The 14,222-nt window shown below is 42.0% G+C and overlaps 2 protein-coding genes across 2 annotated transcripts in view; both read left to right on the forward strand.

Moving 5' to 3' along the window:
• Positions 1-48: 48 nt before the first annotated feature.
• On the forward strand, positions 49-8,844 carry si:ch211-79k12.1 (uncharacterized protein LOC568891 homolog). The gene is made up of 7 exons (XM_051407685.1): positions 49-216; positions 959-1,080; positions 1,622-1,820; positions 2,968-3,113; positions 5,195-5,339; positions 6,869-7,013; positions 8,046-8,844. Exons 1-7 carry the CDS (start codon positions 165-167, stop codon positions 8,131-8,133), a joined length of 897 nt encoding a protein of 298 aa, XP_051263645.1. The 5' UTR covers positions 49-164; the 3' UTR covers positions 8,134-8,844.
• Positions 8,845-12,237: 3,393 nt separating this feature from the next.
• The window catches only part of cadm4 (cell adhesion molecule 4), a 138,765-nt gene continuing 136,780 nt past the window's right edge, over positions 12,238-14,222 (forward strand). The window contains exon 1 of the mRNA XM_051407680.1: positions 12,238-12,601. Coding sequence (XP_051263640.1) covers positions 12,529-12,601 — 73 coding nt within the window. The 5' untranslated portion in view covers positions 12,238-12,528. The remainder of the gene's footprint in view (positions 12,602-14,222) is intronic.

Below are 14,222 nucleotides of genomic sequence, written 5' to 3' on the forward strand. Positions count from 1 at the left end.
CAGAATTTCAGAATATTTTGAGCGCACTTCCTGAAAATAACAAGAACTATAAGCCACACCTACACCTCGTTATAGATAAATACTGAGCAAACTTTCATTTCAGATTAGAAACTGCGTAGGAGTGCACACCGTCTTTCTGGAATTGAAAAGCCTTTTTTACAGTCATGAAAGTACTTGTAGTTGTTGCAGTGGTTGCCCTGATTCATGGCAGTTATGGTAAATATGTATTTTTTTCCTCTTGGACTATCATAAACAATCTCTTCAAAACATTTGAATGTATTTCTCCTCTGTAATGAGGTATTGGTTTAATATTCAAGTCTGGTTCTGATCTTTTTTCCACAAATATATTCATACACTTGCTGTCCCTGGGTTTTGTGTGTGTGTGTGTGTGTGTTATTTTTTTGTTGTCTGTCTGTGTGTGTTATTTGTGTGTGTGCGTGTGTCTGCTTGCCTGTCTGTTTGTTTTGTTTGTTTTTCCTCTGGAGGAAAGCTTTAGTTTCTCTTCTGTCACAGAAGAGAAACTAAAGCCCCTGGTGGTTTACAAGACTTAGACTAAAACAGGAAATGTTGGTAGAATTATCGAGGGACTGACAAGAAGAACAATTAAATATTTTTATGTATACATATATGCCCAGGCCAGTTTACATAAAATTCCCATCTAAACTGTGAATAAATAATATAACGGCTTGTGTTGTGCAAAACTTTTATGTCGTCAGTAGTGTCAGTAAAGCGGTAGAACCTGTTGCTGGTCATGTGGCCATGGTGACTTTGAGAGTATTGGCAGTTTTCCAGCAGGAGCCTGAAATAAATGTCAGGAAAAGGGAGAGGTTGTTTTGAAAGTGTTGCCCAGAACAGCAGCTAGATTCCCTGTCCAAGTCAGCACGCCTTCACTCCAGAACCCCCTGCCTGTTCATGTTATGATCAATAACTCGCATCTGTAATCTCTGTCCACATGCAGCCACTTTGCTCATTAAAGGGCCAACCGAGCCAGTTCTGGAGGGAGAGAGGATCACACTGGAGTGTCAGTACTCAGACTCTGAGTTCAACATCAGCCAGGTCCACTTCGAGATCTTCTCACAGGTGAGCCACGGGAATGATTGGGTGGGTGTGATAGGAAGTAGAGAAAATATTTTCCTCTCACCGTGACGTTGACTTGCTTAAAACACTGCAGTTTTTGTATGAAAGGCCAAACTGTTTTGTTGTAACTGTTTGAGTTATTGTAAAATAAATGTAACATTTGTGATTTATTAACCCTTGTTCTAGTGGGAAAAGAAGATGACTTGTTTTTGATGTTATTTTTATTATATATTTTATATTTATTTATATAAATTATTATACATGCTGATACTGTACATGAAAAAAGATGACTGAACAATGTGACATGTCATAACATTTATAGCTGACACTAAAGTGCTCTATGTAATTACACACCGAGTGCTGTGTGGTTTAATACAGTCGATTATTGTTCCTCAACGTAATGTCATGAGATTTTGTTACTTTAAGATTATGTTACCTGAATCTGATATCTCAAAATACGCATTTAAGTAGACAACTACCATCAACATTACCCACAACAGTGACATTTTAATTACCAATCTTTCTCTCTGTCTGCCTTCACCAGTACATAAAGAGATGGCGTCCAGTTTGGGAGCGATCTTGGTGCTATGATTGGATGCAAATCGAGCAGACAGGAGACAGTCTGGTCCTCTCTATCCCCCGTGCGGGGAAATATTATGAGGGGCCCTACCGCTGTGTGTCCGACGCTGAAAATGTGACTTCGCCAGACAACTCCTCCAATGTCTTCGCCTTGAAAGTGCATTGTGAGTACCTGGGTTGATATGGGTAGGAGCTGTGTAGGGCCTGTCTGCAGAAAGTCTGTATTTCCCTTTGGCCAAATAACGACATCTTACATTTTTCATGTTGTATGTGTCCTGCAGAGGTCAAAGAGATTTCTGCCTGTCTGACATTAAGCTAGATAGAAATGTGACATGCAAATGAGACACACAGCTTCTACATTTCACTTTCCATCAAGTGCGTGGTTTAACTGAGAATACTGAAATGACTAACAAAACAGGAAGTGTAAAAAACACCTGAATGTACATTGGTAAATAGTCTAGGTAAGGAGACAGAACCGAGAGACAGAGAAACCTCGCAATTTTCCTCATATTTCCAAACAGCAGGAGGTAAAGACAATCTTTCAGACACTGTGGACACAGCTTTCTTCACAGTGAGAGTTAGAAAAACACATGAATAGTTAATAACACAAGACATATCTATGCAGTGCAGCTGCAGAGTGTGTACAACAAAACAACTGCAAAAAGTACAGATCCAGTGCAATCACTGTGCTACCTATGATAGGTTGACTGCAGTCATTTCATTTTTTTTCTTTTGTACTCCAAGCAAACAAAGGCACATTCTCCCGGTGAGGCTCAAGTTTGAAACTATCAGTGTAGGATACACAGTTGCATGAAACGACATCCGTGGCGTAGCTAGTCAGATTATCAGTGTCCTCTATCTTCTCAGTGGCCATCAAATCGACCGTGATGCTGTTTGATAGGCTCCTCAGCCTCATGGGGGGAATCAATAAGAGGCAAAGATTAGAATGGACTAGAGGACTGAAGGAGACAGAGGGGGAGAGAAGCCAGGAGTTGGATGGACGTGGGCCATCTATTGAGATGGAAGAGAAAATGAGCCATTATTCACAACACTGCCTCTCTAAAGACTTCGATAAGATGAAGCCTATTATCATTATTATTGATTGCTTGGTACAGTCCGTACCACTGGGAGGCATTCATACTTGAGGCTATATACTCAAATATACTTAAAAGATCTGAGTGTTTACCAGCTGCTACCATTGCAAACATATGTTCAGTCACGCCCCAAACTCACGAAGAGGCTTCCGCGTACTTTAAATATCACGCTTCATTAATGCTCAATCATGCTTCCTCATTCCTGCTGTGTCTTTAGATATGGGGGAGCTGTCACTGACCAGGGAAGGCTTCACCAGCTACCTGGGTGTCCCACAGGAGTTGAAGGTGCGACGCGGGGATGACGTGGTGCTGAAGTGCTACGCCAGCTCATCAGAGAAGCCAAACTACCTCTGGAATAAGAACGTGAGAAAGCCTAAGGAAATGTGCACAGTGATAGTGTCCTCATTATGCTTTTGGAAACTTGTCATTTTCTCTCCCGCTCCCTCGCTCCGATTTCGATGTGACCTCTTTATTTTTTTCCCTGTCTTGTTTCAGTCTCTCTAGGTCCCTCTTTCTTTCTTGGCTTTGCTCAAGCATTCTCTTAATTTTCTCTCCTCTTCAAACTCGTCTCAGTTTCTCTCACTGACTTTCTCAAGCCACTTGTTTCTTCTTCGCCTTTCGTCTATTCATCCCCTACTTTGAAGAAGTACTCTGTATTTAAGTGACCGGTTGGCTTAGGCCCACCACTCACTGGGGATTGCAGCTTGCCCACTTACAGAGGATTAATAGTTTAATGAGGTCTAGACAAGAGCCAGTCAACCTGAAAACAATTATGCGGATAGATTTCTAATGATTTTTTTAGTGTTTGGTTAACCAGTATTGAATTATTCAACTGGGCTCTTCGCTGGGCTAAGGAACCCACGCCTGAGGGAAATTAAGACATCTTGGTGTGAAGTGCCGTAGTGACAACAGGCATGTAGAACAAGAAGTTGTTGATGAGTCGATACACTGTGCCCTTGTGGTGAAAAATGGTATTACACTTTCAAGGTGTCATCAAAATCACCACTGCCGCCACCAGCAAATAACAGGTGTAATGAAGCTATGCTACTATGAAGATATCTTTGGGACAGGCAGACATAATTGCCAAGTTTCCCCTTTTGTTATTCTTCTTGATAAGTCGGCTCGGGGTTAATATGCTTGTTAAAGGGTCACTGCTAATCCGGGGTTTTAAATGGGCTTACAAGTCCAAATCCAATTCAGTGGACATTTTATACTGCTAATACTGTTTGTCCTCAGCATGATCATATGTAGCGCTTTAGGTTTTGCTGTATATTTGTTGAATATACAGCAGTGTCCCTTTGATGAAAAATAATAATTATTGGCAGGTCTGTAACTGTATGGAGTTGGAATCATTTAGCGCACCTGCAATTATGATTCATTCATCTATTGCTCCATTTACATAAGTCACAAGACCTTTGGAAGAGAGGAATGACACATTCAAGGAAAGGATGAGATGAAATGTTAGTGGGAGTGTGTTTGTGTGCCTGTGTGTGTAAGCCCACTGTATGTATGACATGGATGGATACGTGCAGAAAGTGGCATCAGAATGGCCCACTTTGACAGACAGCTGCCGTGGGCACATTGGCCCCCGGTAATGACAGCAGGACAGAGGCAGAAACGGGCCACTGCTTTGGGAGCCAGTGGATTTGCATACAAAATGCTGCTTTGGCCAGACCTGGCCTTTATGGGAAATCCTCTTAATTCAGATCCATTCAAATTGAAATGGACTTTCTTGGCAGGAGCTGCAGCTCCCAGGAGCCAAATCATTTGCATGGTGTAATGTCTTTTTTTTGCCCCCTCCTCCACGTTTGTTTGTTTTCCAATCTTTGTGTTTGGCCTATTATTTGTTTCCTCCCATGTCGGGCTCTATCTCATAATAGTGCTGCTATTTTTGTGTCAACAATTCATCCTGCTCCCTTGCCATCTCATTATGTGTTGTGTTAACAGTGTGTTGTTGCGGCATCATTCTTTGCGGATGATGGTGTTATCTGGGTTATTGACTTGTGTCGATGTGTGTTCATTCATTGGGATTACTGTTCAGGTAAATACACTTCATTCAGGACTTTGGGGACTATTCTCTGAGGGCCACACACCAGCAGATTCTGTCTATGTCATTGCCTGTCTCTCTGTTTCTGCCTATCTTGTTCTACTACTCTCTCTTTGTACCTCTTTCATCTTCCACTCATACACAACTCAGCCAAAATTACACTTTGTGCCCCTTTTCGTTCTCTTTCTCTCCTCTCTCGCTCTTTTGCCAACTAGCATAGTCTATTCTCCATATCTCTCCTGTGCTCTCAGCTCAGCACAATTTTAATTTGTAGGACTTTTTCGATTCTCTCAGGGCTGCAATCAATCAAGCCAATAAAATATTTTTCTACTCCCTGCCTTGCTTTCTGTTTGTCTCACTCTCCTACACTCTCTATTTCTCCATGATTCTCTTTCAGGGTGATGACTGGATCCTGCCTTCCTCTACGTTGACGCTGAAGAAGGTGAGCGCAGCAGATGAAGGACAGTACACTTGCATCGCTGAACATCCCTCTGTGGAGTCATTCAGCAAGAGACGCACCATCAGCATCACTGTGCTGCCTGGTAAGAAGAGCCTTTGGTTCTACCTAAACAGGTCTTGTTGTCCTTCATACTGGCTGAGTCTAGACTTGTTGTTTTCCACTTACTCTTTCTCAAAAACTGGTTTCGATTCCTTTGTAACCTTTGGTAAATTCAGCTATCAACATCCCCAAAGCAAAAACAATATTGTATTTCCTCTTTAATCAGCCACACAAAGGTGCTGTGTGGGTGCAATTACATCATCATGAACATATGCAGAAGTTATCATATTCTCGGAATTAGTATAGGGTTGACGTTTAATTTATCTGCACAAAGAAAAAAAAACTTGGAAAAAGGTTGTAATACTCACATACTATACTCAATAACAAAGAGGTGAAGACATTTTTAAAAAGCTACTAGCATAAAACAGAAAAGTCCCAACTGTCACCAACTCTAAAATGTCAGATGAAAAAAGGTAAGATGACACTACAGGACATTATACATTTAAAATAACATAAATAAATGGCAACGACAGAACTGCATCAACTTTAAAGGATAATAATAATATAATAATATAAAAAAAGAACAGATTTTACCTGACCTTTGATTCTCTTTTGACGGAATAACAGTTTTTCTTTGTCTGAATCTGTATGACTGACAGACTTATTTCTCATGAAATGCGAGATTGTATTCAAGCGGAGAACTAATTTCATTACATTATAGCTAATCCAATTTACGGCACTTCATCTGTCTTCATCGTCTTTATTAGTGACCTGTGAGATGACTGCACAGTGTTAATGCACTGCAGTTTTTTAAACACCGTCCCCTCACCAGTTAGGATTCATAAGCCCTGTGATTTCAATCGTTGAAATTATGCAACCTCTAAAAATGCAATTAAGCCAATGCATGTTATTTATTATCGTAGAGTTATCTTATTACTGCTGCAATTGACTCGTTGGTCAATGTGCTCCACAGTGTCTCCAGTATTTCCTCTCATGTACTAATTAAAGCGGTAATAATTTCTAGATGCTGTAATAATATTTGATCATCCTTGAAGGTATGGTGAGCAAATGTTGCATGTCGCTGCTGTTGCTTTGAAGTTGTACTACAATGGCAGTACAAACCTTTAGCAAACATTCCTGGTGCAAACCCGTTGACTACAGATGCCAAGAAATCCTCTTTAACATATGGAATTACTGGATATGTGAACCGATGAAGCATGTGTTTGTTGCTGCCATAATCTTAATTTTTTTAGTTTTTACTTTGTCCACTGCTCTAAAGAAAAACCATAAGGTCCATGAGATCCACAAATGTTATATATAATTATGAAATGTATGCACATGAAGGGAATAATCAGCCAGTTCTTAATATTGTAAAAGGCAGACTTCTTGAAGATTGACGCTGTGTACGCCAGTATAACCATCTGAACTCCAGACAGACACTCTTTACTTCCACAAACAAACAGGAGGTTGCCTTTAGAAGCTTTGCCTCAAGGCGGGAAGCTCATAGTTTTGCTGATTTCAGAGTCTGTGTGATGCATGTCTCCCTTCATGTCTGACTGATCTGTCCCACAGAGGATGCTCCATGGTACGAGTCTAGTAATGGCCGCCTCATGTTGATGACCTCTGCGGCGGCTGTGTCTCTCCTGGTGTTCATCCTCTCCATGAGTGTGTTCCTGTGCCGCAGGGCCAAGCAGACCAAGACCAGCAAGGGACCAATGTAAGAAACAACTGTCTGTCGGTGTTTGTATCTTCTCCTCTTTCATAATAAGCAATCACTTTGTTCTTTACTTGTGATCTTCATTTTAGATCATATTCAAAATCTGATGGATGACTTGCCTCTGAATGCGAGTGGAAGCGTGTGCCTGTGTGATAGTTTGATTTCTTTACGGCACTTTATCCACACTCACCTTGCTATTTCCCTTAACTCAGCCCCAGTCTCTCCTCTTACAGTTTGACTTTATATTATGGATATGGTTATTGCTGCAATACTTCATTCTGTCTCATGTGATAGAACCAAGGCCATTTCAGTTACAGTGTGTGTATTTTGGAGTGTGTGCACCTTGGTGTATACTTCACCTTGTGTGCGTTATGTATGCCAAGTGTTCTTGCAGAAAACCTTTCCATACATGTGCAGACTACTGCCTGTGGGCTTTTATGTGTTTTAAAAGACGTTATCCACACTGAATATTAAAGTCTATCTCAGCAGGTTTGACCTACTTGACCCCATCCTTGATCTCTTTCATGCTCCCTCCTCTCCCATGTGCTTCCACACACATCTGCTTGTGAAAAGCTTAGGCTAATAGGAGCAGGTATAATTCTGTGATAGTATATCAAGTATAAAAAAAATGATACAGCAATCATAAGAGCATTAGTGGAAGTCCCATTAAATCTGTTGCTGATAGTATGTTAATGTCCAACGTGACCCCATGCAGCTTCGCTCATTAACTTCTTTTCCATATGGGCTGAAAAAATTTAATTTCCAGCTACCTGCTTCATACATGATTTCTGTGTCTTTGTGGTGGCATTGAAGAAAGATTAATCCTTACAAGTGTGGCTGGGCATGTGTGCATAAAAAAGAGAGACAGAAAACAAAAGAAAGAGAAATGGACTTTCACAACAACAGCCAGGTGTGGCTCCATTGCTTGGTTCTAGTCTATAATTTCCTCACTTATACTTTTCTACTGCCTACTGGGAGGTCGATATACTGATAATCATGCTCCTCTGTCTTTCCTCCTCTCCCTATCTCCAGTGATGACCGGTCTCAGAAAAAGCCCATCTACAAAGCCAGTGTGGAGTCCCTACCCTCCACCTGCGGAGACAAACAACCTCTGGTGTGACTGCACACGCAGGTGGAAGGATGAGGAGGGAGGAAGAAGATGGAACGAGAGAAGAGGAAGATGGAGTGGGTGGCCAGAAAATGAGTGATAGTTAGAGAGGGAGGAGATGGTGTAGGGTTATGGATGGTCACATTGGGGGAGGAGAGAGGGAGGAAAGGAGGGAGGCAAAAAAGGGACATTTGGAGACTGTAGGGAGAGCAAAATCAAAATCAGTTACAAGCTGGGTGTAGAAAAAAGAAAAAAACCTGAAGGGCAAATTATTGCTTTAGAGACACAAAAGCTACTTTGCTTCTGGGTGTATGCTGCAGTTATGTATCTTGGACAAAAAGGTGGGCAATTTCTTTTCATTTATTCAAAAGTGTGGAAAATGGTGAGCTACATTCTTACCAAAAGGATACAGGATGAGCCACGTATACTGCAAGAGCTGTAAAGATTCACATGCATTTCTCTCCTTTCTGATAAGAACATAATTGCTCAGCTGTGTATTATGAATGAATCATTTGGGCAATAGGACGTGGTTTTATTTTGTTGGTTTTTTTCCCTTTCAACCTTCTTTCAAAAGCAGAACCAGCTCAAAGCATCTATGCGAAGGTTATTAGAATCTCTTTACTGTGACAGCCCTCAAGCACATTGCACTCTTCTATTTTATTTACTATATGTTTGATTTCTTAGATTAAAGATTTATTATTAAATGGCTTTCAGAAAATATTATTTACTGTATTCGTGTGCCATTGATTTTGTTCAATTTTAATGATACAAAAGAGGTTGGGGAGTATTGACAACATGGTGAAAGCCGGACATGCATGCTTGCTTGGCCGCACATCTCCTCTATCCAATGCCATCTCAGACTTGCATCAGCTTGTTTACCAACCTTTCCCTTCAGTCTGTAAGACCTTACACTGAAGCAATGACCTTTACTCAGAGTACTGTGCCTGTGCATGCTTGTGTTTTTCCCCATCTGCCTGTAAGCACAAAACCCATTCTCAATGAGTTCACCTCACAAACACATACATGAACTAAAAACTCACACAGTGAGAATAGTAGTCAGGTAACCTTGTAACTTTGCCCATAAATTATAATAGTAGGCAGGCCTCTTAGTTTACTTAGTTAGTTTTGCTCAAGGAGATCATTCCTCACTTCAGATCAATTCATAGACACCCAACAACTGAGACAAGATATCCTAATATTTCTGTTTGATACAGCTTCGGACTATACCAAATTTATAAAAACAGGTCTGTCCAAAGCATTTATTAATGTCTGGAAACTCAGGAAAGTGTAAAAAAACAGTAAAATCCCCCTAAACTACTGCATCTCTGAATCCCTTCAACAAAATGGCACACATTTGGGCTATTATACGTGATCTTCTTTTGATAACTTATGTAATAACTAATGTAATATTTTTTTCACTTCCACGTCTTCACTGAAACAGTTTGGACCCCCCCTGAGGAGGCCCACCTATTGCTTTGAAAACCTCTGAACTAGATTGAGTCTATTCTGATTCCTCCAAAATAACCATCATAGACTACAACTTCATCTTTTTAATTTTCTCCTCTGTTGCCTTGTAACCCTTAACGCCGTGCCACAGCACCATCGCTTATTACCATAACCGTGCTCATAATGCAGAGAATTTCATTACGCTTGTCTGTTGAAGTTATGTTGGGTTTTATGTGGTTTTATTATCGGTGTGTGGTTGACCGTAGGCCGTCGTTAATAATGGGCGAAGCGGCAGTTTAACAATGACACTCCATTAACGGGTGCATGCGCCACAGAGCACAGCCAGGATAATGTTATTAAACTGATTATTCAAACCCCCTGTGCAGCTCGCCTCTGCTGCAGCCATCCTTTTTTGAGCATTTTACAGACTCCTTGTATTTTTTTTCCAAACTCCACAAACTTCTGCTTATTTTTTTGTCTTAGGTCAAGCCTAGTAATAAACAGATAGGCAGACTGTAACCAAAATAGAAAGACTTTCAAAAACTGGTCACGCTCCATAGGAAAAAATACAATGTTATAAATTTAAAATGCCCTCCTGCATGTGAAATGCCAGTGAGCACCATTTTGTTTTGGCCTTTGAGTCAGTCATGAGTGAAAAGCCGTGTGCTCCCAAGTGGGCTTTGGTCCTGGGGCTTCATCCGGTTGGCCAGAAAAGACAAGATTATGTATCAGGAATTTCACACAGTGGAACTGTCCCTGAGGTACAAGGCTCTGGTTGGGAGGGAAAGAAGTGTAGTTTACAGTGACATTTTGACCTTGATAGTGCCTTATGGATAAACCGCCGGACAACAGCTTAGGGCGATGCAAGAGCTCTGCAGAGAATACAGAGCAGCCAGAATGTTCTGTCTGATGCAGGCAGGCTCCTAACAGGACAGGGGTACAAATCTGTGATATTCACTCTGGCAACTCCTCACTAGTGTCAACAGTTAGTCCTGGTAGCCCTCAGTACACTAGCCTACATGTACAGGTGAGTTATACTAAAAATGACACCTCATTGACTAACGCATCAAAGTGCCAGGCATTTGTAACTGTATGCCATCGCCCACTGCTGTTCTCGTCGCGGTCACTTGGTTTTGTATGTGCATCCTGCATATGTTGTGTCAAATGGCTGAAAATGAAGGAGTGGAGTTCGCTGGAGAAGCAGGTGTTTTCCCCTCATTACTTCCTGACAATGCCCCATCTGGTGCTGGGGAGCTGCTGCCACTGACTCCCTGCCAACCGAGGAACAAACACTTGCAGAGAAGCTGACAGGGAAAAATGGGATGAGGTGGGAATTCAGGGAATGATTGGGGCAGATATTATCCTCGCCAAAACAACAAGGTTAAAACTTGCGTTGAGAAAAAAAATAACTTAGCGTAGAGAGCCTGAAGCTGAGACTTAAAGATTTCACACAGATCCACAAGTCAGGGTCAGATATGAGGCGTGAGTTCAAAGGAACTTCATGGAAGCGAAGGGTAGAAATATTAATATTAATGCTAATAGACTGCTTTGATGCCTTGCTGCCTGAACTTTTCTGACTGTTTGAGCCAAATTGACCAAAGTGTCTGGAGGATTTGTGACAGATGAGAGAGAGGCCAAAGCAGATTTTAAACCCATGACGTGTTATCCTTAATGTTACCTGAGGGGGGCGCCAAAGATACAGTTTCAAACAAATGCCTCCAAGGCTTGGAGGTTACAAGCCTATGGTATAACACTAGATTAGGGGGAAAAAAGAGATGTGCAAAGAGAAACAATTTTCATAATGGAGCAGCGCTCTCTGACTGGAAAACACAATTATGGGCAAACTGTGGCCACAGCATGAGGGTAAAGTTAAAGAGCCCCTTTAGCGGGACCTAATAGGCCCTGACTACAGATGAGCAGAAACACTGGCTCGTCCAGAGCACAAGTTTTTGTTCCGGGCCATTACTGTCATTGTGAACGGTGATTTAACCGAATACACTGAAGTCTGCTCCCTGCTCTCCTTGATGAGTCCTATGCACATTTTAGAGACAAAGCAGCTTCTGCAAAATAGTGTCCCCTCAAAACACCTAGACTGCTGCACACATTCTGAGTTGGCAGTTTTGATAACTGAATAAGCAAATGATTAAAGAATCATCTTTTAGAAAACAACTGTCATCATGTCAGCCTTAAAGTGTACAAAAGGTAAGTTAGGCTACTTGATTACTGAATGAATCAGCACACATAATCCATCCATAATCATCTTCAAATTGACTCCAGAATACAATAAATGATTGCATCACGATTGTCTCTTAAAAAAATAAACATCTGTTTCATTTTCGTCATCTTAATCATTGTGCCACACAGCCTTTTTGGTGTGTGTGGAACTTGAATTTGAAATAAATTGGTTATTTGCGTCGGAAAATTAATGTTGGTTATCAATCACATTTAGAACAAATTGATTTCAATTAATTGGAAGGTGCAGCCCTTCTTCCCTCCCCTGCTCTCCTCCTGTATAGCCTATTTCTTTTCAAAAGCCCAACCCCTCTTTCTCATCCGCACACCCCTCCACCTGCTATTGCTCTCTGCAATTGGTCGGAAACACACACAGGCCCGCCCTTATTGGCAAGCTTTTTAAATATATTAACAATGTAAAGTAACCAAGAAAAACCGGCCAAGCAATCATTTTCAGCCATCCAGAGGGGGAGAAAGTGGGTGTGTGTGAGAGGGAGCATTACTATGTAAAGACCTGCTGTTACGCACTGAACGCTTGATAAAATACACACTCGTTCACGCACAGTCGCCCGCTGCGCGCACCCACACACACACACACACACACACACACATACACACAGACGCTGAAGGCGCTGTCGGGAGAGTGAACCTGCGGGTTCATGTCACTCTGATTTCTCCAAGGAAGAGGAATACTGAGGAAGAGATCAAGAGGGAATATCAGCTACAGCAATGGCTTTCGCGACCGTGTGGAACTACTGCGTCCCTCTCACCATCATCACAGTCGCCTGCTTGGTGCGCACCGGTAAGACTCGAACCAGAGAGTGAATGAGTGTGATGTGAATGAGAAGAGTGTTAAAGCTGTCGCGATGTGGTGGTGCTTTTTTTTTCAGTGCAAGTTTGCCTAAGTCCTCTAAGAAGAAGCTGAATAACGCATAAAAAACGCACCTGGTCTATTCTGACTTACCAGGCTGTGAAAAGAGGCAAAGAGGAGCTCACCGTGGGACAAAAACACGTGCAGATATTCTAGTTTACAATCATGCTGCGGACCACTGTTAGTATTCACCGCTGGCTAATCACAATCGTGTCTGGGCTCCATCCGTATTGCTACTTCGGTATGAGTCATTGTGTAGACCACTTCTCGGAACTGTTAAGCTGGAAAAACCCCCAAACACCTCAAGACGAATGCAAAAGTGAAGGCGCAGGCATGTTGTCACTTTTTGCCCACGCAGAAATATTTAATGAAATCGTCCACAGTGCTCTATTGACCCTCGTGCGTCACAGCATGCTGATTATTCTCTCCGGACAGACCGTGATTGGGATTCATTCTATCATAGCTGCTGTGTGAGACGGGACGGGACTCCCGAGAGAAGCATACGGCCATGCATGTAGAGAGCTCCGATTGAATATTCTGACAGCCACATGAGAGCTCATAACAAATGCCCGCAGTGGACCAGACGTGTGTGACACACCAGACCCAGCAGGGTTGTTTGTTACTGCTTTTATATTCTGCAGTAGTGTGAGTGGACTGAAAGGACCTTTGAGACCTCACCTTATCAGATTCAATAACGTCTAACAATCTATAACAAAGCCTTTTTAATGGCACCTGCAGTGCCTTTGTTGCTATTGCTATTATTCTTCCCACTGGAACATCTCAGCCTGGGATAGTCCTGCATCGCTCCCTTATAGGCACAGTAGATTTCATGGTCACTACCCTATAACAAGTGCATCTGCTGCAAAAATAAGGATTTGGATTAGGCTCAATCATGACTCTGAGCAACTCTGTGCCATCTGCTTGTGATGTGGCACAATACAGACTCATAACAAACCTTATTAAATTCCACCCAAAGCTTCAGTGATTCTGACTGAGCAGGAATGGTAACCAAGAAGTGCACACAGATGTTGCTACAGTTTTCTTTTGTCTTGTGGCTGCTGTAGGTGACCTATAGGGCTTTGTTTACGTTGTCCTGAGGTAGTGAAAGGGTTAAGTGCTAGGTCGGATATTGTCACAGTCAGACCTGTGCTGTGTTGTTGTGATGATGTCTCTTTTTAAATGGAGAGCTGCACTGATACCATCCTCAACATGGCTTGGCCTCTGTATTGATTTCTTCCTTGAGTGTCTCTTTGTGTGTATCTATTTGTATGTCTGCTCCCGTAAGAGTGGAGGGTTGATTTATATGCACAAGTATGTAGGCGTATATATGTCATTCTAACTGGAGTACTGTATAAGAGGTTTGTGTGTATCTGTGTGTGTGTGTGTGTGTGTGTGTGTGTTTGGTTGCCAATATACGAATAGGTTTGTGTGTTGCCTGTAAATGTTCTTTATGTCTGTGTGTCTGTGCATACGCGTGTGTGCTGCTTACAGTGCTGGGTTTTGCCTGAGCTGCAGGCAACCTCAGCTGGGGGCTGCTCACTGATCACTGTCA

This window comes from Dicentrarchus labrax, unplaced genomic scaffold (genome assembly GCF_905237075.1).
Source record: "Dicentrarchus labrax unplaced genomic scaffold, dlabrax2021, whole genome shotgun sequence".
Taxonomy (NCBI): domain Eukaryota; kingdom Metazoa; phylum Chordata; class Actinopteri; family Moronidae; genus Dicentrarchus; species Dicentrarchus labrax.